The sequence below is a fragment of the Ammodytes marinus genome (assembly GCF_949987685.1).
Source record: "Ammodytes marinus genome assembly, chromosome: 1".
Taxonomy (NCBI): domain Eukaryota; kingdom Metazoa; phylum Chordata; class Actinopteri; order Uranoscopiformes; family Ammodytidae; genus Ammodytes; species Ammodytes marinus.
In genome coordinates this window covers 23,456,362-23,478,721 of record NC_137230.1, presented here as the reverse complement: position 1 = coordinate 23,478,721, position 22,360 = coordinate 23,456,362, and the positions used below count along the sequence as shown (strand labels likewise).

Below are 22,360 nucleotides of genomic sequence, written 5' to 3'. Positions count from 1 at the left end.
TAAGGAGAGCTACCTGGATCGTGACGAGATATATTTTTATTTAGGTGATTTTGACAACATGCATTCTCCTGAATCGCTGACTCTACCTTTAAGTTTTGTTTAGTTTGTATGCATTATATTTTCATGCATTACAGAATACATTATGTTGGAAAGCGTTTATTATTTATTTAAATATATTTAGAGGCAAAACTATGAGAATAGAACATTAAAAACATTACTCACTTAAATACCTTACTATTTAAAATATCTAAAACATGTATATTGGATTTGAATCAACACTTGTATGTCCGTCAATGTCCTTACTACATTCTTTATATTAGATTGCATAACGGTGCAACACTTTCTGGTTACTTAAACTATCTACTACCCCACTGTCCTTGGTGCTTACAGGATCAAATTCAATATTCTGTTGATCACCTCTAAAGTTTATTTATAACCCAGCTCAGTTTCATGATCTCTAAACACCATACTATACAGGTAGGCCAAGATCATCCAACCAAAGCTCATTCGCTCACTCTCATCTCAAAATGTAAGACCAGTGTACAGCCTTCAGGATTCGCAATAGCCTTGTTAGGCTGGTTGGTCAGCAATGTGGTCTTAAAGTGCTTGATGTCCTATTTGTAAGGACATGCCTTTTATTGATGTCTTGGTGTCTCTTTATTGATTGAAGTATGTCCGTGTCATTTTTTTAATTTAGCTTTATTGACTTATGGGGCACTTTTCATTCCGTAAAGGTACTACATAAATCAACTTTACCACAACACAATTATAGATCGATTCATTATCGATTCATTATCATCCTGAGATATATTCAAGAACTGTGAGGTCAAGACACAGGGCCGCCGCTCCCTATACGCAGGGTACGCAGAGCGTGTAGGGCACCAAGTACCTAGGGGGGGGGCAAAACTATTTTTTTTATCATTTTTATTTATTTTTATTACAAAGGAAAAAGAGATGATCCAGGGCCCCCCCAAAATTGAGGTTTCTTGAACAATTTCATGATAATTGTTACATTCCAAAAAATATATAAATTAGTTATGAACAGGCCCATCGTTGTTTTTTCTTAATTGTGTAACCTATCACTCAATTCGGACAAATTACATGTTTCCCCCAATTATAGTCTACCCAGCTTTATCAAGCTGTTTTTGAATGGCGATTCATAATGGAAAGCGGGGCCGGCGGCAGCCAAGGGTCAAGGGAAGGCCTGCCCACCCAATCAAAAGTGAAGAAAATGTATTTTTTATTTTTCCAGACAATTAAAATATAGTATGTCTATATACTATACAATGACCATTCCTAGCTTCTGATTAGGTGGGCACGGCGACAGCCCACTTCCAAATTCACCCATCACCAGTTTTTCTTTCTCACACGTTAAGCTGTTATTTATGTGGGGTGGGGGGGATCAATGACAATTTAAGCTTAGGGCACCCAAAAGCTTAGCAGCGGCCCTGTCAAGACACATGGTAAATCGAACAGGAAGGAGCCTGACACTGCTACTCTGGCAAGAAGCTCATTCAACTCCTGATTATTGTTTCTGAGAGATATGGGTCACTGCTAATAATGACTTAATAAAATAAGTTAAAGATTTTACTAAAATTAGAAGAACTCTTGATATAATATAAATATTCCAGAAAAAACAGTCTCCTTGTCTCAGAGGGAGATCTGTGCTTCACAATTCAGTACCTCCAACTCATACAGTTGTTACCTAATAAGGACATCATGGAGCAAAGGCAAACTCATAACACACAAGGCCAAGGTACTGTTTAGTCATCTGACCAGCCTGGCAGACTTGACAGTCCGTCTATCTTTTTCTACTAAAAATTAACTTGTGTGGCAAGACCACTCACATTTTTTAAATATTATTTTTCCATTGCTGCTAACTAAATGATACAGCTGAGTATGCTACTTCTGATATGGATCATATTTGTTTGTATTGACCGCAAATATTATAAATAATACATACATTTTTTATTTGCTCATACATATTTGCCCTTCTTTGCTTTGATATTTTATGATTTTTATATAAAATAGCAGTTTGCAGATTACTTTCTGTGTGTCATTATGGGACATTGTCCTCTTGTATACCAACTGTACCATGAGCTGGAGAGTCAAGCTAGGAGCCATTTTGCTCAGTTTTACAAAGCTGTAATCTTACATAATGACATATCAATGTGATTCTGCAACATCACAGAGGAAGACAATCAAAAGAATAGAACATATTTCATCACAATTGAAATACCGGTTAAGGGCAGGCGGATAACACCTTGCTACAAAGCCTTCCCCTGCATACCAGTCACGTCTTGTCTCATACAGTATTATAGCACTCTGTTTCACAAAATTTCAGTTATGATGAGAACACCTTAGAACATTTTAATTTCTCTGACACACCCAAAATGACATATTGCACCTTTAATGAATTGACCCATGACTATGGACAGCGTAACCAACTCTATCAGTCACAGATGATGTGAGCAGCAACTTGGCCAAAGTGTGACGACTTGTTAGAGAAAGCCATGTGTGGATACAAGCACACAGGACAGTTTGATCCTGGTCTACAGGCTATACAGCGAAAACATCTACAAAATCTTGATGAATGAGTTTTTTTTTAAATGCTCAGGTTCAGTGTCATACAGATGACATAATGAAAATATGACACTGTAATTTGTGTTTGTAAGTGGCAAAAGAAGAACAAAGGCTGCCACACCTGCTGGACTCAATAGTATTTCTTCTTGGTGTGGCATGCAGCCATTAGGTGCAACTGGACAGGGTCCATAAAAGTGACTGAGAGGTGCTTTAGCTGCGCTGTGCAGACCCGCATGTGGTAATGGTAAAGATCAATACCCTCCTGCTGATTCATCCCTCACCCTTAGTCCATGCTGTCTTTGGTCAAGCTAACTGGTCCCATTCGACCATTATTGTGTCATGTGTTATGAGCAACACAAGGGGTGCTTGGCAACAAATGTTTGAAGAATGACCCATGTAAGCCATGGTCTGTTGCACACTGAACACAGCCATTACCACTGACAAGCAGCACCTATCTTGCTCATTAAGTGCTGAGCCTCCCAACTGCAGATCAAGTAATAACACTGAAGTTGGAGCCTTGGCCAGACTTTTGGCCTGAACCATTGCTGCATGAATGCTGATCAACTGACCATGACTGCTCACACAAAGTAATATTTATCTTTAATATTATGTCTAGTGGGGTAATAATGGTGTTGTTTTGCAACATGTATATACTGTATAATTTACTGTGGAGATGGCACCACTAGCGATGAACAAGAATTTCCCACATTCATCACCCACAACAACAGAGATTAAATCACATTTACTCTATCACCTGAATACAACAACCATGTGTCAAGTGGAACTAAAACAAACACTGTTTTCTATTGCATGCATAAAACGAAGTCTATCATACCTCAAAGAAAATTTAAATTCAAAATACTCAGCAACAGGCTATTCAAAGGCTGGAAGTGTCTCCAACACTACAGCTGTTATATTTTCACCCAAGCGAGTAAGTGCTGAGCTTTGCATAACAAATTGCATTTGCCTAGACATCCCAACAAAGCATACATGAAGGCACTTGTTTTGCATGTTAGTGGTGTAGCCGTACCCTCATGGTTTGACTTTAAATTATTTGATTCACATGCAAACAACAACCCCTATCCTTCCACAACAAAGAAAAAAGAGAATAACCAATCACAATGCAAACAGACGATTTGAGACTTGAACCCCTTCAATATCCTGTGTTTATATTTTCCTGGGATTTTAATCTTTTTTTTTACAGCAGTCAAAGCTGCCATTTCCTCCTTGTAGGCTACATAATCATCAGGCACTGGAATCAAGAGAGTACTGGTTTCAAATCTCACATTCTGAGGAGAAATAATCGGATGTCATTATAGAGCCAAGATTAACCTGCAGATGCTTTTTCAAACATTACTGTTCTCTACATATAAAATAGGAACAGTCCAAGTCCATTCATTCACCGTTGAATATCAGTGTTAGACATATAGCCTAAGTGAATACAATTTTCCACATGCAGAGTCTTTTGAATTAACCTAAAATGTAACCCAACCTAAATTACTGTATTATGGGTGGTGCTGATCCATCCAATACAAAAGCCCTTTCTTATAAATGTAGCACACTAAATTTCATTCTTGCAACTGCCCCATCCATCTCTCTATTTCACCAGCTACTATTGAGGCTATGCTGGTACAATTCTCTCTAGTCAACTACCTTTCAGGTCTCCTCTTTCCCCATCTACGAGAAGGAGAGAAAGGATTGCGCTGTTGAGGCCGTGGTAGAAATTATGTAAGAAAGGACGCATTTAACAGGATCACAGGGTTCAGATGTCGCTAGCACAAAGGAGGCTGTGGTGGAAAGATGGAGGGTGAGGGGTCAGGTAAGCCCAAGGATAATGGCCAACAGCTGTGAATGGGGATACAGGGAGAGGTGGGCAGCTGGGAAACGAAGGGGCTGCGCAAATGTGGGAAGAAGGGTTGTTCCCTCCCGAGAAGATAAAAGCATTCCTCCTTTTGCAGAAGGTTATCAAATTGCAAGTTGAGAGCCGCCATGGAAAAAGGCAATGTAGAAACGAGCATTTCTTGTTTTCAATGCTTGAAAAACAATACTTCCTAACCGGAGGGGTCTCGCGCTAGGCCTTCAATGGTTTACATTGATGACCCTGCCACGTGTGTGCGACCGACAGAGCACAAACACACACACAAACACACAAAATGACAGATGGTAGGGCCTACTGAAATAACGGCCTCGACAGCCCACTGCTGTCAAACCGTACTTTCTAACAATATGGCTCTGGGGATGTCAGTCAATCAGTCTAGTACTTTATGGTAGGCTGATTACTACTGTATCTCTAGTGCTTATGATGTTACTTTAGGGTATTTGTGTTTGTATATTTGTAGGGTAGCTAGCCTACATTCATGACATCCTCTCATAATCTGATTTAAATTAAAACTCAATCAAGTCGACTATACTTAAACCTGTCCAGCCAAAACATTGAAAAGTGAATATTGCACTCCCACTGTAAATCCTTTCAAGTGCAATCTAGTCATAATCTCAGATTGTCTGGATAATACTGGATAATTGAAATCATATCTAACCATGGAAGGTCAGTCTATCCGTCCCAGAAAAAAACATGTCCAGTATTTGACACATTAGTTTTAGTCTGATCACAGCACTAACAAGATTGCATCTACTGTGCAGTTACATAAACAGGGAAAACAAGTTGCAATCTAGTTGGTCCCTTGCAGTTTTCATAGGCTTTCACTTTCTTTATAAAGGAACAGGAACACAAATACATTATTAATTGTGGCATCATAAATTTCATAACCTACAAAGTGAGCATCTTGAAATAGTATTTAAGGAAAAGTTTAGTAAATACAGTGAATGAGTATTAGTAATTTAAAAAATGTATCTTTAATTTTTACTGTTGTCCCCTGAGTTTTCTATTTCTCTCCTTCATACAACAGTTGCATGAGGATGTTCTATTTGATAAGAATCAGTTTACACTTGTCAAATGAAGAAAAACAAAACTGATCCTATAATCCAGAGCGTGGGGATTTGCACACAACATAACCTTACATTTATTGGGTCTAATGACTTCACAGGGCCAGGCTAAAAATAGTCAATATGAAATAGGCTTAATTTCTCTACCAAAATGTCACTGTATCCGATTGAAAATCAAACCTTTGTGATTATGTGGCCTAGTGTGTCATGGTCAGTCCCCAACAACCGTTTCAACAACTTCACTTTCAGTTCCTCCCCAACGGACATGTTTCCATATTACCGGTCGGTTAATTATTCATCTATGCTTGCTTGGCGTCGCAGTTGGAAACTAAGGCAAATCGTTTTGACCAGTGATACAGAATATCACAGCGACCTCTTTGCTGAACCATGGTGCATTGTCCATTTGTCTCCTGCCGTTGGTATGAGCGAAATTAGAGCTAAGGTGGATTTCCCTATGTGTAAAGCTTGTCCCTAGCACAGCCCAAATCCATTAGTAGCCAGCTCAGAGGTGTATGTGTGTGTGCAATGCTTCAAGAGCTAGGTACAGTCCCTTTTGTAATGTGCAAAATGATATCTCTGCAATGTAACCGTCTCTATTACAGGGGGAAGAGATTGTCTTACCCTTTGGATTTGCTTCACAGAACACGACAAATGAGCTTGAGCTGCTTGCTATGGACATAGTGCCCGTACCTATCACCACGAGGAGGAATTACAGAAGAATGCTAAGACTAAATTTGGCAGAGCAAGTTTTATATTATCATTTCACTTGAAGTTAATGCTAATTTACTAAGTAATTAAATAAAACTAAGATTACAAATAAAAACCAAGGATCCCCGAGAGGTCTTCATTTCTCCTCTGGATTAGTTTATATACATAATTTGAATTGCTAGCTAAAAATAAAACGCATTAAAACCACAAATCCGCTACATACTACCATCATTGTTTATTTTGTGGCATTCATTTAACAAATCTTCACAACATATACAGTAGTTAAGTCCTTAACAAAATTAACAGGTGCTCATGTCAGTTTTTATTTTAAATTGTTTGCATGATGTCCAAGCCCTTTGAAAAAAGTTTGGTATGTCCTGACGACGTTGACGCTTTAAAGATTCAGGAAGCACTCTTGATTGTTGCTGAAGGTGACACAATCTCTGTCATGGAAGGATGAAGGACACACACTGATGGATTGAGAAAAAGGGATATTATTAAAAAATACATTAAAAACATTTGATTTTTTTCACATAATAGCAGCAGCGCAAGTTCGACCAATTCAATTTCATTCAAACTGTGTTTTTTTTTTAGCTGTGATTAGAAACAGGCTCTTTATTGTTTATTATGCACTTCAAAACTCCTGCCGCAATGCAAAGGAATGTTACCAATAGATTTGTTATTTATAAAATAGGATAATATTGCACAAATTGTACAAATGTGGATGTTTGCTATTTTACCATTAATGGAAATGAACACAATATCCTATTAATTTACCTCTTAACACATCAATCCCTCGCCCTGGGAGGCTGATAATATGGTTGAGTGGGTCTTGTTGTTGTTTGGTTGCGTCGAGTCTGTCCATCTCCCCCACCACGAAATTCTATTGAACTGTCGTAGTATCCATCATCTTCCTCCTGCCATTGGACATTTGATAGGGTTGTGATGTTACTGTGGGTAATCAGATTAGATGTGATTCCTATTTCTTTAAGCCGCTTGAATACAGTTTCTCTATTATTAATCATTTCCACTTCGTGTTAACCAACCCATTCTGATCTTAATAACGTTGAATGATGTATTCTACTTTTATAAGATTTTCTTTCTCCTTACCAAAAACTCTGCAGCAACAGATTTGATGTTATGCAGCAGGACTTCTTCGCAGTTTCCATAGTCACTAAATACAACCACAGCTGTGGAGCCAGATGGATGCACAGCATCTATTCTGGCGTTGTAGAACTTCACACGCACAGACACAGACAAAAAGAAAAAATATACAGAAAATGTAATTATTTTGAGACAATCATTTCCACATGTCAAGACAAGACAATATTAATATCAGTTTATTATAACACGGCAGAAACATAAAATAACACAATGTCAACATTGAGTGAGAGAAAATAAGTCACACCAATAATCTTTTGATGTCATGTTAAACACTAACTGTCAAAAACGTTCTCAGACAAAAAGAAAAAACACATTTGACAATTCTAGAATCCCACCATACTTGTTATATTTATCACTATAACAGGTTTTTATTTTATTTTAACAGTTGAGTCTAAATGATCCAATGTGTACTAGTTACTGTACACAGTTTACATGACACATTGTGATGTTATTTGTCTATTTCTGTCATTTGTTGGTACCTTTCTCTACTTGAACCTACAGAGAATTGAATGCAAAACACATCTCAACAATTATTTGCTATTGTTATGTAGCAAATTCAGGAATGACATACCTTGCCGTCTTCCCAGTATAGTGCCAAACACTGGTCTCCGGGTTTCCAGGCACGCTCCGCAGTATGACTTTTCTCTGGTCCTCGAGGCCCTTGACCTTTGCCTTGTCCCAACCTCTTTTTAGGTCCCGGGTTATTAGAGGTGTTTTTCCTGGGGGGTGGCTCCCTGTTGGGAGGACATGAGGAGTTTGGTGGTGGTTTGATTGGACCCGTTCGTTTATGTTCCAAATCTCCATTTTGGAATTGAGCGTGATCTGCCGTCGTGATTCGAAATTCCCGCGCCTCTTGGGACGTCCCTGAGCTTCCTCCCCTGGAGTTAAAGTTGGGGGGCCCGCTGTCCCTTTGTCTGTCTTGGTGGTGGTCAGTCCTCCCCATCCTCCTGCCGTTGTTGGGTTCTTCAGTTCTGTCTGTACGTTTACTATTGCCTCTTCCTTCCAGCTCATTGCCTGCGGGATGAGTCAGTTTAGATGGGGGTGCATTGTCTTTCACACCTCTCCTATGAGACGGTCCGGTCATGTTCCCACCACCACCACCTCCATCTCCATTTCTGGAGCGTTGCTGGTAAGTTCCACTCAACTCCATCAGCTGCCGAGGTTCTTTTGAACGTGTGAAAGCGGGTGTGAAAGCTGAAGGAATATTAGGCTCGTCTCTCGTCTCCCTCCTGTCATTGTGCGATCGGTCTGCCGGGCCCCGTGACCATCTCTCCTGGCCCTTCCACTGCTGCTGGGCCTGAGCCGATGATTGAGAGGCCGTACAGTTGGAGAGAGGCTCCTGGCCAGGTTTGGGGAAATCGGTGTCCCTGTGGAAGCGAGGGGGTCTGTCGTTCCTTTGTTGCCTGTGCTCGTTATGCGAGGAGAACTTGTTGGTCTGAGATGTGTCCTTGGAGTAGTAGTCTGAGTTGGAGAAATTCCCTCTACCCTCATGATATCTCTGAGGTGGCTGCTGGCTCTTTGATTCTGAGGATTCAAAGCAAAAAAAACAACGAACAATGAACACCAAAATGACATCCTCCTTGGTCAGAAACAATTCGCAAACCAAAATATATAGTTATACAGTGCCTTGCAAAAGTATTCATACCCCTTGATATTTTCGACATTTAGTCACGTTATAACCACACATACATTTATTTTATTGGGATTTTATGTGATAGACCAACACAAAGTGGCGCATAATTGTGAAGTGGAATGAAAATGAAACATGGTTTCACATTTTTTTTAGACATAAAAAACTGAAAAGTGTGGCGTGCAAATGTATTCAGCCCCCTGAGTCAATGCTTTGTAGAACCACCTATCGCTGCAATTACAGCTGCAAATCTATTTGGGGTATGTCTCCACCAGCTTTGCCCCTCTACAGACTGACATTTTTGCCCATTCTTCTTTAAAAAATAGCTTGAGCTTCAGATTTAGCATCAGATTGGATGAAGAGCGTCTGTGAACAGCAATTTCCAAGTCTTTCCAGAGATTCTCAATTGTATTGAGGTCTGGACTTTGACTGGACCATTCTAACACATGACTATGCTTTGATTTAAACCATTCCATAGTAGATCTGGCTGTATTTTTAGGCTAGTTGTCCCTCTGGAAGGTGAACCTCCACCCCAGTCTCAAGTCTTTTGTAGACTCTAACAGGTTTTCTGTCCTGTATTTGGCTCCATCCATCTTCCCATCAACTCTAAACAGCTTCCCTCTTCCCTGCTGAAGAAAAGCATCCCCATAGCATGATGCTGCCACCACCATGTTTCACGGTGAGGATGGTGTGTATAGGGTGATGTGCAGTGTTAGTTTCGGCCACACATTGCAATTTTGCATTAAGGCCAAAAACTTCAAGTTTGGTCTCATCTGAATATGCTGTGTCCCCCGCATGGGTTGTGGCAAGTGCTGGAGGAAGGTGCTCTGGTCAGACGAGACCAAAATTTTAGTTTTTGGCCTTAACGCAAAGTGCAATGTGTGGCAGAAAACTAACACTGCACATCACCCTGAACACACCATCCCCACTGTGAAACATGGTGGTGGCAGCATCATGCTGTTGGGGTCCTGTTCTTCAGCAGGGATAGGGAAGGTGGTCAGAGTTGATGGGAAGAAGGATCGAGCCAAATACAGGGCAGAAAAACCTGTTAAGAGTCTGCAAAAGACTTGAGACTGGGGTGGAGGTTCACCTTCCAGAAGGTTAAATACCCTAAAAATACAGCCAGATCTACTATGGAATGGTTCAAATCAAAGCATAGTCATGTGTTAGAATGGACAAGTCAAAGTCCAGACCTCAATACAATTGAGAATATCTGGAAAGACTTGAAAATTGCTGTTGACAGACGCTCTCCATCCAATCTGATGCTGAATCTGAAGCTTGAGCTATTTTGCAAAGAAGAATGGGCAAAAATATCAGTCTCTAGATGGGCAAAGCTGGCGGAGACATACCCCAATAGACTTGCAGCTGTTATTGCAGCGATAGGTGGTTCTACAACGTATTGACTCAGGGGGGCTGAATACTTATGCATGCCACGCTTTTCAGTTTTTTTTATGTCTAAAAATTTTTTTTTAAATCATATTTCATTTTCATTCCACTTCACAATGATGCACCACTGTGTGTTGGTCTATCACATGAAATCCCAATAAAATAAATGTACGTGTGTGGTTTTAATGTGGCAAAATGTGCAAAATTCCAAGGGTTATGAATACTTTTGCAAGGCACCGTATTTATTAATTTCTTCTTTCCACTACAGCCCAGTGCTGAAATGGGTTTTGCACACCAGCGCTGATTTCATACAGAGAGAACATGACTTAAGTCACCTCAACTTACTATGAATCAATTTGAATCCCATCATGACTTTGTTTGCACAAGTAGCTGTACTGGCATTAATTAGGTCATTCTTAGTGAAGAACTGGCAAACAAATAATTCAAAGTTAAAGTAGATGGCTAACAAGGCAATTCATAATGAAATCAGGACCAGTTCACCCCTACCATCAATGGAGAAAACTCCCATCTTGGATTCTAGGAAGTCAAACAGAGTGCTTGGTCCAGATGGCCTTCCTCCTGCTCCCTCCTCCTCATCTTCATTTCTGGACCTGCCTCTTCCCCTTCCTCTGGCTGTGAAGAAACCAAAAATAACAGGTATTTTACTTTAGCTTAACAAAGTAGTAATATAGGAACACATATTCGCTGGTCGGAGATTACATGAATTTGAGAAAGTTAATGTTCTGCAGCTGAATCAGTCTATACAATCACTAAATAAAGCCCCTGCTCACAGGAGCTCATGTACCAAAATAAAACATTCACAAATAAAATTTCAAACCAAGGGCAGTTGATAGTTTTAGTGTAGCAGTTGTAGTTTAAAGTTACTTCAAGTTGATTTTCAGTGCTGAAACAATTTCAAACCAATGACTGAAGAATATCCATCTCAGTCCTAGCGGAGTGCTTTGGAAAATGGTCGGCAGTGAAGTGTGTTTGCAATTTGTGGGAAATGGACTAAAACAAGCAAAACCGCCAGCGTCGAGCTTTAACTAGGCTGTAGGTGGTTTTCAGTGCATTTAAAAGGACCTCCACATCACTTCTCCGATTTCCCTCTTACTTCCCTCTAAGTGTTTCAGGCTATGGGACATTTTCCAAAGCCAATTTGGGTAGCAGGCCTGTGTGTGCGTGTGTGTATTGACCTCTGGGTGGGGGCCTGTTTGATTCAACAGGCACAGGGCTGGGTCTGCCACCAGATGATCCAGTCAGTAGGCTGTTTAGTGCCACTTCAAGGTTGTTGTTATTATCCATAAGAGCCTGCCGAGCAGCCTCCCTATTGAAGCCCATCTCCATGATGTCTCTCAGTGCACGTTCATCCACCTACACACAGGACAGAATGAGACAAAAGGACCAAAAAAGATTGTATGGAGAATGTATCAAATGTACTGGGAGGGGGGAATACAAGCAGATGGATAACGGTTGTTTGGTAATGTTAGAAAACATTATGTCCAAAGAAAGATCCACCTCCCCTTATAAGCGGGTAACACTTTGAGTTTTTTTGTATAGGTTTGACAGGTTTGGACCCAGTTTGTATTCTCACCAGCTCTCTGTAGTTTCCATCTTGCCTGCTGTCAGGCCTCTCCTCTCTCTCTTCTCGTCTTCGCTGCTGGTAGCGGTCTTCTCGGCCCCGGGAAGAGGAAGCAGCGCTGGATAAATTACTGCCTGCATTTTCGCCGCCACCAAACGTGCGGGGACCCTAACAAGACAAAGAACATGAAGGTCAATACAGCTGCAGGGTTGGACAAAACCACAAGCAAAAAACGAAAAACAACTATTCAACATTGTAATTTGGATTTTGAATTTGAAGAGTTACTGTAATGTCAAAGGCAATCAAGGGTTAAGATGCATGTCAAGAAGGTTTCAAGTATTTTTAAATGGAGGGCAAATGAAATAGTAATAGTTGGTTACCAAAACTATTTCCATATTAGGCAATAAGGATACATAACAATGATAAAGTTTTACATACCTCTTTGCTTTTGGCCACCTCCGCAATATTTGCTATCCGCTGCTTTTCAAACTCGTCATTATCATCAGCGCTTTTTTCCACATTTTGAGTCTGGAGGGTCTTCCTCTGGTCTAGGTCTCTGCTGTCTACTTCATCCTTCCTTGCACACTTCTACAGGAAGCAAATAGAGAGAGAGAGTAAGATCGCAATTGTGTGAAGGTCCTTGAGAAAATAATCAATGCACTTGCTGATTTTCACATTTTGTGGACATTACAACTACAAAGTCAACTGCAATACCAAAGTTATCCTCTAAGATTTTATGTTTTGCAACCAATAGCAACCCAAATCTGCCTCTCAGCTCTTGGTAAATGTTTTAAAATTCAACTTAGAACTTTATTGATTCAAAATCAAACACATAAATAACATAGCAGTGACTTTGGACTTATAACATTTACTGCAGCTATTTCATCGCTGTAGGAAGTGTTGATTCAGCCAGAGAAGTCAGCAACTGAATAGAGAAATACCCTTTGCTTCGCGTAGGTTGGGTTCTTAATAATAATAATATAATGTCATACTAATAAAAGTTTTTCTGACCATATCTGTTTTTCACAACCGGTTTAAACTTTATATTGTAATGACATCTACTCCTACAGTTCATTACATCCCTGCTGCAACCAACAAAGAGCAGCTGGACAGATATGTTGATAAATCTGCGGCCTACACTGTGAGAAGTGCCACACAGAGCGCAGTGTTCCCCATGTTAACCGTCATCAAATCAAACGACACACACCTCAAAACAAATCAGCCAGATGTGTAATGACTCAGTATTCTGCCTATTTACGAGTCACTGTTATTGGCCAGTGTTGGGACCAGTGATGTTTCTGGCTGAGAGAGAATTTAGTAATCACTACGCTCTAAACTAAACTATATCCCACTTCACTCTTAGGCCATTTGCACTTTATACTGCTGCACCTACGTCAACCAAAATAGCAGGTCACACCCACACAATCTGGCGCCCAAGTTTTGCACTTTGTTTTGCTTTATAATTCCATTATCTTAAGTCCTTGTGGTGGTATCTAGCAATGCAGTTAGTTTGGCTTTTTATTTTCCCAGGTTTTGAGATTTCCACCTGTGAGATTTCTGCTGGTTCTCCCAATACATGGGGATGTTATTTAGTTGTGCAAGTTTAAAAAAAACTGTTCACTATGATATATATGATAGAAGCGTTTTAGAGTAACCAGTCTTACAAAGAAATTAGCAACCGGTATTTATGGAAATATGTTAGTAAAATGCATGTTTTACTTCTTTTCATTCGCTTTTAAATGTCTTCTAATGTGTTTTATGTATTTTAATCTTGCCCCTGTAAAGCACTTTGAGTGGCCTTGTGTTTGAATTGTGCTAAATAAATAAACTTGCCTTGCCTTGTTACTTCATTTAAATGCTGTATTCTATACCTTTAAATTGTCTGCTTAGATAATAAGACTAATTCAAGAAAGTATCCAGTGAAAACCATCTCACTTTCAAAAACCTTCCTGCTGTGAAACACAGTTGTGGCAGCTTCATACAGTAAGAATGATTGTGAGCAGCATGTGTGAGAAGTGGGACTGATTGATTGATGGAACATGGAGCCAAGGGAAATGCAGGCACATATTTGAAGAGAATCTGATTCACAGCGCTAATAACTTTGGCATAGGATTATACAGTGTCTATATATAAAAACCCTAAGCAGACATCCAATCAACACTAAGTCCAGGAGTAACCCATCATTAGAAATACATTTACACTACACTAGAATGCTGATATTAGATAAATCCCAATGTGCTCCTTAACTGACTTTACACTCTGGAATGAAGGAGAACGAGTGCAAATCCCACAATCCAAATGTCAAGCTCATAGGGATGTTGAAGCTGTTATTACTATTGGTACTATTCAATGTGGGATAACATATGGAGTGTTACCATACTTTCTGAAGGCGATGTGATTAAAGGGTATATTTGGAGCTTACATTATGTATTTTTAGGTTTGATGGTGCACTCTAGAGGCCTTCTTATCATCTTTGAAACATTTCTTTTAATCTCCTCCCTCAACTATCACAGAATGTTTTTTGAATAACATTGCAGCAGTTACACCATTTATATTTCGAGAAGGGGAAACTGTCATTGTACTGTTTGCAATATGTTAAGTAGGACAACACAGCAAATAAAAAATTAAGTCATGCATTAAGTAGTTCAAAAAGATCAGAGCCAATATATAATAAGGGACATCAAGGCCGGCTCCTGGAGCCAGGCCTGACCCCTCAAACACAATTCTCAGGGTATTGTTACTCAAAAGTAACGTTTGACTTGACTATGCTATCAAGACTTAAATCTTTTTTCCATAAGATTGCATTTTTTGGTTGATTTTGATAATTTTTGTTAATTAGCTATTTCAAAGTCTTATTTCAATTTTTTTCTGGTGATTGTCAGAAGGGTACTTTTTAATTTTATCTTGAGCTTTTATAATTACTATTTTCCCCACCTGACCGAAGGGCACAAAGGGAGGGGGTCCGCCTTCTGCTCCGATGTTACTCCTGCTGTGTTTGGCCAGACTCTGCAGGTGGAAATGGTAAAGGGAGAACATTATCAGAATCTTAGAAAAAATACAAGCCTAGCTAGACCAATGGCAGACTGGTTGTGGCATTTTAATGCAGATTTAAAAAGGATTGCCAACATATGAATTCCATACATAATTTTTTTGCAAAAGAAGCTGAGCCACCAACATAAAAGGCGACCATTACCCTTTGCAGTTCCCATTTTTCCACCATGTGATAAACCTCTCCTCCGAGGACGAAAATCTTCGAGTCATCCAGCAGCAAAAGACCATTTTTAACCTGGACTGTACCAAGGAGCTTTACCTTGGTTCCAGGGGGGGTATTAAGACTGAAAAACAAAACAACAAGGGAAATGATTAAAAATGCTTCATATGTAAATTGTTTAAAAAACTGTAAGATTTTAAACATTCATTCATTTTAAGATATTATAATTGCATATCCCAAGTGTGCGACAACCTATTACGTTACCAATTCCACTCTGTAAATGACATGGAGCGGTGCCAGGGGATGCGTGGCGTGGCTAGGAGAGACTATTAATAATCCCAGCTGCTCAGCCATCCTCATGGTAAATTAAAAGCCCCTCTATAATATCTCATCAGGCCTGATAATGCCTCTGCCTCCCTCATTAAGAAAGCACAGGGATTTAGAGGGATTTCCAGCTACTGATGCCGGATGCCAAAGCAACAATTAGGGATTTTCGCTCCAAACCTCTGGGATAGATGCCGTTCTCATGATAGCGGCCAATGCAGCAGCAGGGCACTCTGACTATTGTTGATTCAATCACATGCCTCACAATCCTACAAAGACACTATTCACCCTCTGATCAATGTTGCTACTCAATGCGTGATTGTCATCCCTCTATATCACTGTTGCACACATTGAACAGTGGTGTAATCCATCTCATTCTGCTCTGCCATTCACGCAATGGCCTCATGCGCACCAAAGCAGATGCTCTCATAAAAAACACTACCACCGCTGTTGGTAGCCAGTGTGTGTGTGTGTGTGCCTCATAAAGAGGGGATTTGTTCTGTTCTTTCTCATCTCTTCCCATCAGGAAGAAAAAGCCGACATTCTGGCCACTCCACCTGTACACACTGGCTGGTCACCATGGTAGCAGTCACCATGGCCACCATGGCTGGGATGGAGATGTAATTAAGACTGGAAATTGTTAACTAGCCGCCACCGCGTGGATAATAAATTAAGGGGTAAATTTAGCCATGAGGTGGGATAAGAGTGTTGATAAAGAGGTGAAGGGGAGGAATCAATGTAACACATTTAGTGTGAATATGAGAAGAATGCGATAAATGATTCCCTTTTTCGGTAGCAACTAGAAATTTAAAAAGAAAATCTATTTAATTGCTGTAAGTTGTTAACGGTAATAGACAGTGATATTAAATTCCAATACACTACATTACATTATTTGAGATAAACCTGACATATATTTAAAAGTAAATGAATTAATGCAACCACTACTGTATATAGCTACCTGATCTTAGACAGGTGTTTAAACTCCAGTCCAACACAGGTGGTATGCCCATCTGTCATTTGCAACCGCAGCATTCGCGGCGCGCCCTGGGACTCCTCATTGTCTTTAGGAGCTGACACGTTCCTCACCTTCTGCACCTGGAGAACACACGGACCATCCAACTGGCCATGTGTAAGAGACAGCAAAATAATGATTAGCTGGCAGAGAAAGGCAAATCAGCAGCACACAGGTAAGGAGTGGAACAGCAATATACAAGAAAATCTCTTACATTCTCAAGTGGTTACACAAAAAGGAAAGCTCTCTCTCTCCATTTAGAATACCTGTGTCAGTTTACTTATTCCTCTGTTTACTGATTCTTCTGCTTCACGGTGTACTTATAAGCCCCTTTTACACAGAGATTGCGGCATATTTACGGAACAACATCACTCCAATATGCCGGCTTTGCTTGCTTCTGTGTTATTTACACAGAACCAAGCAACGCCGGCCTGCTGGCGCATCAGTAGTCCCTTTTACACAGCGCTCCGGAATGAAAGAGGTGCTTGTAAACAGCGTCAGGTGTGACGTAAACATTTAGCGCCGCGCCGGTCAGCTGCTTTACAACAACAACAATGGCCGGTGAATTGAGAGCAGAAGTGCTGGAGCTTGCAGTAAGAGGGCAGTATTTTACTGTCCCCACGATGTGCCAGTTGATCTCGCTACGCGCTGAGTCCAACATCACTGTGACAGTTAACCAAACTGACTAAATCAATCCGACCGCTTCACCTCTGTGTGTGTGTGTGTGACAGGTTGGTTGTGAGCGAGTCTCTTTGTGAGGGCAGCGATCTGCCAATCAGACATACACATACACACAGTGTGTGAAGTCACGTTACTGTAGACAGAAATAAAGTGTGGATATACGCTCAGACTTAGGATAATAATAGCGGCGGCGGAATGTGTTAGCAAAACAGTAGCTCTGTGGCTAACAGCTGAGCCGGAGCCTTCAGTCAGCTGAAGCAGACAGTCTAGCGGGGCGAGCAGACTATTCCCCCGTTACTAGGTCGACCTTCAAGCTGAACAAGAGCCCTCCGCTGCGCGTCGAGCTCCTGCTTCAGCTTGTCGGTCTTTATTTCTAGCAAGTGACCCGTTCGCTATACTTTATCCCTTACTTAGCCTAGCCTAGCTTTCCATTGTACAACTTCTCCTGGGCAGAAATAGACTCATACACTCTGCAAAATGAAGCGCGGGGGTTTGGATTGAGCAACGGACCTTATGATCAGCTAGATTATACACCGTTCCTTTTATTTGGTGATTTTTACGGGACATCAGGCCGCCGTGGTTAATGTTAAACACACGTCCTTCAACTGCTAACATGGTCGCATTTTTAGAACGTAGACTATGGAACGTCAAACGCCTCCCTGTTCCGCAACAACAAGCTGGAGCATTTAAACAGAGAGGCGGAACTGATCGTGTCGGGAATCTTACTACCCCCCGAGGTAGTAAAATTCCCGGAACGATCACTCGCACCTTTCTTCCCTCGTTCCGCAACTGTCGCATTTACACAGCAGGGCGGAGGGCCGAAAGGCCGGCATATTCCCGGCTTTCACTGGCTGTGTAAAAGGGGCTATAGACTCACTTTGACCGTTTTATTTGAAAACCATTTATAATAATAATATTTTTACTTATTTATGAAGGCCTTTCAAGTCACTCAAGGACACATGATACGAGACAAACATATAAAAATACATGATTTATCATCAGTATGGAGTGTAGTGAAATTGCGGTTGCTCAAATGGGATTTGCTGAGTTAGACGTATCTAGTGAACAAGGCAGAGAGTACGTCCAAGGTGACATGAATGTGCATCTTGTTCTTGACCTGAAGGGAGCAGGGGTTCAGTTCATACAAAATTACCTGTTTTAATGCTCTGATAATATTAAAAAAATAAAAAATAAATTCTCTCCAGAAGCAGTTTTGAAATTAGTTTGACGGTGTGCTAGGGCCATCTAGTGGCCCCAGTGAGAATTGCATTTCTGCTGAAAACTGCATCGTTTCCCATTAAACACTTCTGTACCACTCACCTTCTCAGTTCTTCCACTATTTATATCCGCTGGAAGACATTTTCTCCCAATAGGCCTAAGATCACTCTGTGAAGGATATAGAGCTTCATTAAAAAGAATCAACAAATAATATTCCATTCACAATTAAATTAAAAAACTGCAATAGTTGTCCTACTACTTTCTAAAACATTGTAACCTACATTCTAGTGTGCCTAAGACTAAATGAATCACATTGTATTCACTAATTTTGCCCACACACTACTCTTCACATGTGCAGCAGTACCATCCAGCAAGTATCACATGGTGTAATTTATATATATGGTTTATTGAGTACAATCTAATTAAGACTTTTGGCAGCACTCCATGATGATCCATGAATACTAGATAACTTAAAGGCCTACTTCACCGGTTTGAATATGAAGGTGTATTGAATTCTGAGATCCTATGTAGTATAAATGTGTGAAAAAAATTGAAATCGGTTCATCCTAGTCTGAGAAAAGGCAGAAAGAGTGTTTTTTTTAACACAGAAAGAGAAATATAGGGTTAAAAAAAACTTACTTTGTAAATATTACTGTGATGTCTTTTACTGTGACATCACAGTAATATTTACAAAGTAAGTTTTTTTTAACCCTATATTTCTCTTTCTGTGATGTCACGAGAAAGAGAAATATAGGGTTAACAAAAACACTCTTTCTGCCTTTTCTCAGGCTAGGATGAACCGATTTTAATTTTTTTTGCACATTTATACTACATAGGATCTCAGAATTCAATACACCTTCATATTCAAACCGGTGAAGTAGGCCTTTAACACATAACCATTTCCGACAAAAGCTTACAAGGGGGGAAACAATTGTTGAATATAATGTGTGCAAACTCAACTGCTACACGAAAAAAGGGCAAACTACATGCTATTACATGAAAAAGTATGAGATGCAAAACGTGCCAGAACTTACATCAAGTGCAATACGAATGATGTCATGGTGTGTAACTTTCTCGACAGATCCTTTGAGATCTGCTATGCCTTCATCACTGAGGTACCTGAGGGATGACAAGACAAGGAGAGGGAAGGGGATGAATGCAGCTGGCAGGGGTTTGAAGAAGACAACAAGTACTTGAATCACAACAAGCCTGACTCATATTGGAAGATAGTCCTTAGGTCTCATGTACAATTCACGAGACACAAATACATTTTACAGTTGTTTAAGGAATATAAATACACGTCACCACGATACAAGTCGTTATTGTTAATGCGGGCTATGGAAGACATAGTTGGGCTACAGCCAGCAGCACTTTGTTATACACATTGTACATCAAAGAGTGCTACTGTGAAACCCTGACTATCGAAAGCACTGAACGGTTTTAGTTATTGAACTGAAGACAAGACTATTCTTATCTCTGCATGTAACGTAACTGCTGCTTATCAGTCAACAAGAACTACAGCGTTAACACTGTGTTAAGATTATGGGAATGCTAAATTTGCATTAGCATGCTAGCGTAATTTATCTTGCTTGGCGCTTAACCGTCAGTTGAGTTCCTCAGTTTTGCTTCAGGCAAAGGAATTACGATTCCACAAATCCGCACATCATAAAGAGACCGCGTGTTATTTGGCACACGTCGTGCTATCGCCCAAACTCTAATGTGAAGATAGAGTTAGCTAATCATTGATGCTTGGAGCTAACTGTCGTTAGCTGCTATGCTACCTACCAGCCTTCTTTTGTCAGGGAATCTGACAAATCAGTCATTTTCGTCCCAACTGTAGATGTGTAAAGAACGACACCAATGGTTTTGGGTACAATTGAATGGCGACTATCGGATTCTGTAATACATCTTCTCCTCCTCACAATGATAAAGCTTGCTAATATGAGTATTCATCAACGACTCTGCGTAACGTACGCGGAACGTACGTCACGGGTCGAAGAGCGTCACACAAGTAGGACCTAGCGCCGCGAGGGACAAAATTAGTTTGCTGTCTGTCTTTCTGCATATAGGTATATCTATCTATCTATCTATCTATCTATCTATCTATCTATCTATCTATCTATCTATCTATCTATCTATCTATCTATCTATCTATCTATCTATCTATCTATCTATCTATCTATCTATCTATCTATCTATCTATCTATCTATCTAAATGGTCTGCTATAAGATCCGTGAAATAAAATACTTTGCAAGTTTAAGTTATCATTGAAAAGGAACCCAAACATGTGATGCAGTGATGTCATTTAAATTAAAACCACAAGATGGCAGTATATGCACACTGAAAATGTTAAAAATCTGCTAATTATCCATGTACAAGTTTAACAAGATTTAAAGCAGATTTTACTTTATTATTCAGAAGCCCCAGCAATTATCCTAGAAAAAATGAGTTTGTCTTTGATTTTGCTAGTAATGTTTTTGTCTGCATTTATGCTTCTTGTATTTATGTGATTTTATTGGTGCTTTTGTCTGTTTACATGCTTATGTTTTAATGCACTTGTATCAGCATCTATATGCTACAGTAACTGTTTTATATTTTCACTCGCCACCATCATGGTCTGGAATATTGGTAGTTTAATTTTGATTGTTTGTGCTGGTGTATTTTTGTTTTGTGCTTGTTGTATTTCTGTATGTTTTATTTTAAACTATCAACCTGCCAGGGTCTGCAGATAAGAAGTGACCGTATGGCTAAATCTGGCACATACGTATACATAATTGATTCTGGTGCTCATGTGCTCTGTCCCTTTTAAAATAAGAAATGTATTACGAAAATGTCTGTTTTCCTTCCAGTCAAGCTTTCATGGTTGGCTTCACATGGAAGAACTCTCTCCGTTACTGTATGTTTCTCTGGAGCAAATACTGTTTGGATAGCACATCAGACGGATCTTACAGTTCGTTTCTGTTTGTTGCATCACATGCTCAATGCTGTTTGCATCAGCTAAGGTATTTGGGAGTTTACTGCGGCATAGGCTTACTCTTCAATTGACAAACAAAGCTGACACACACCAGGGTGTAGCACCTTCAGTCTAACAATTTGGTTCAAACAGAGAGCAGCATCAACTTGTGTTTCACCTCGAGTTTCACATGGAAGCCTGCATGGGAAGTAAAATAGTTTGTTGGGACCTTGAAATGTGACAGGGAAAGATGGAGAGAAGGGCAAAATAATTTCTGTGATATGCAGAGAATGATTTACATATTTAATTGTTGTCCACACACAGATTTTTATCTTTTCAATGATCTTTAGCACAGTTTATGATCAGTTTTAAACCATCTCCTTTTAGACACATGATGCATGATCATGACACCTAATGAAAAAAGTATTTAATCTTACAGGAAAATGTATATTGTTCTATCCCTGCCATTTCAAATAGGGGGAGAGTAGGGTAAGATGAGCCCAATGAAAATATATTTTTTCAAAATGTTTATCAAATGAAATCCTAATAATGCATCTATGAAAATTTAAACTGAAACTAGGCTATGACGTTTTCCTGTGGCTCAACTTGCCTTCTTTATATGGCCATGATCTTACCCCACTCTCCCCCTAAAATCATTTGCTGACCAAAAAAATATTCGGTTGTGGATTGAACTGACATTCTCCATATTCATATTTAAAATGTTGTTGGATGCATTTGCGTTTAGGTGTAGCCTACACTATTAACAGGGTCATATATCTCAATAACTACTAGCATGTTACTATAGGCCTACTAGTAGCCTAAATGTTGTGTTTGTTTGCAGCAGCCTGCATGGTTGGTATTCATTCAAACTTGTTCTGTGGGTTAATCTATAATATTTTGTTAAGTTGTCACGCTTTATAGACTGACAAAATACAAACTAACTACATACAGCCCAGATAGACCA

General features: G+C 39.8%; 1 protein-coding gene across 2 annotated transcripts; it reads right to left on the bottom strand.

The window, feature by feature from the left end:
* Positions 1-6,465: 6,465 nt before the first annotated feature.
* tdrd3 (tudor domain containing 3) lies at positions 6,466-20,394 on the bottom strand. 2 transcript variants are annotated; one of them, XM_080026511.1, is made up of 14 exons: positions 20,228-20,394; positions 19,477-19,561; positions 18,545-18,610; positions 16,490-16,650; positions 15,190-15,331; positions 14,931-15,002; positions 12,435-12,584; positions 12,009-12,164; positions 11,611-11,788; positions 10,922-11,047; positions 7,970-8,922; positions 7,345-7,470; positions 7,012-7,151; positions 6,466-6,704 (listed from the first exon to the last, which is right to left on the bottom strand). In XM_080026511.1, the coding sequence occupies exons 1-13, from the start codon at positions 20,263-20,265 to the stop codon at positions 7,023-7,025; spliced, it is 2,382 nt and encodes a 793-aa protein (XP_079882637.1). In that variant the 5' UTR covers positions 20,266-20,394; the 3' UTR covers positions 6,466-6,704; positions 7,012-7,022. The 2 variants fall into 2 exon arrangements, with proteins under 2 accessions (XP_079882637.1, XP_079882638.1); XM_080026512.1 differs by lacking the exon at positions 6,466-6,704 and having other exon boundaries at positions 7,054-7,185.
* Positions 20,395-22,360: the final 1,966 nt, after the last annotated feature.

Coding starts and splice junctions, on each gene's coding strand:
- tdrd3 (XM_080026511.1), bottom strand. CDS start 20,265: ATGACTGATTTGTCAGATTCCCTGACAAAAGAAGGCTG. Junction 15,003..15,189: donor AAAAATGGGAACTGCAAAGG/GTAATGGTCGCC, acceptor TTCCACCTGCAG/AGTCTGGCCAAACACAGCAG. Junction 12,585..14,930: donor CCTTTGTGCCCTTCGGTCAG/GTGGGGAAAATA, acceptor TGCTTCCTGTAG/AAGTGTGCAAGGAAGGATGA.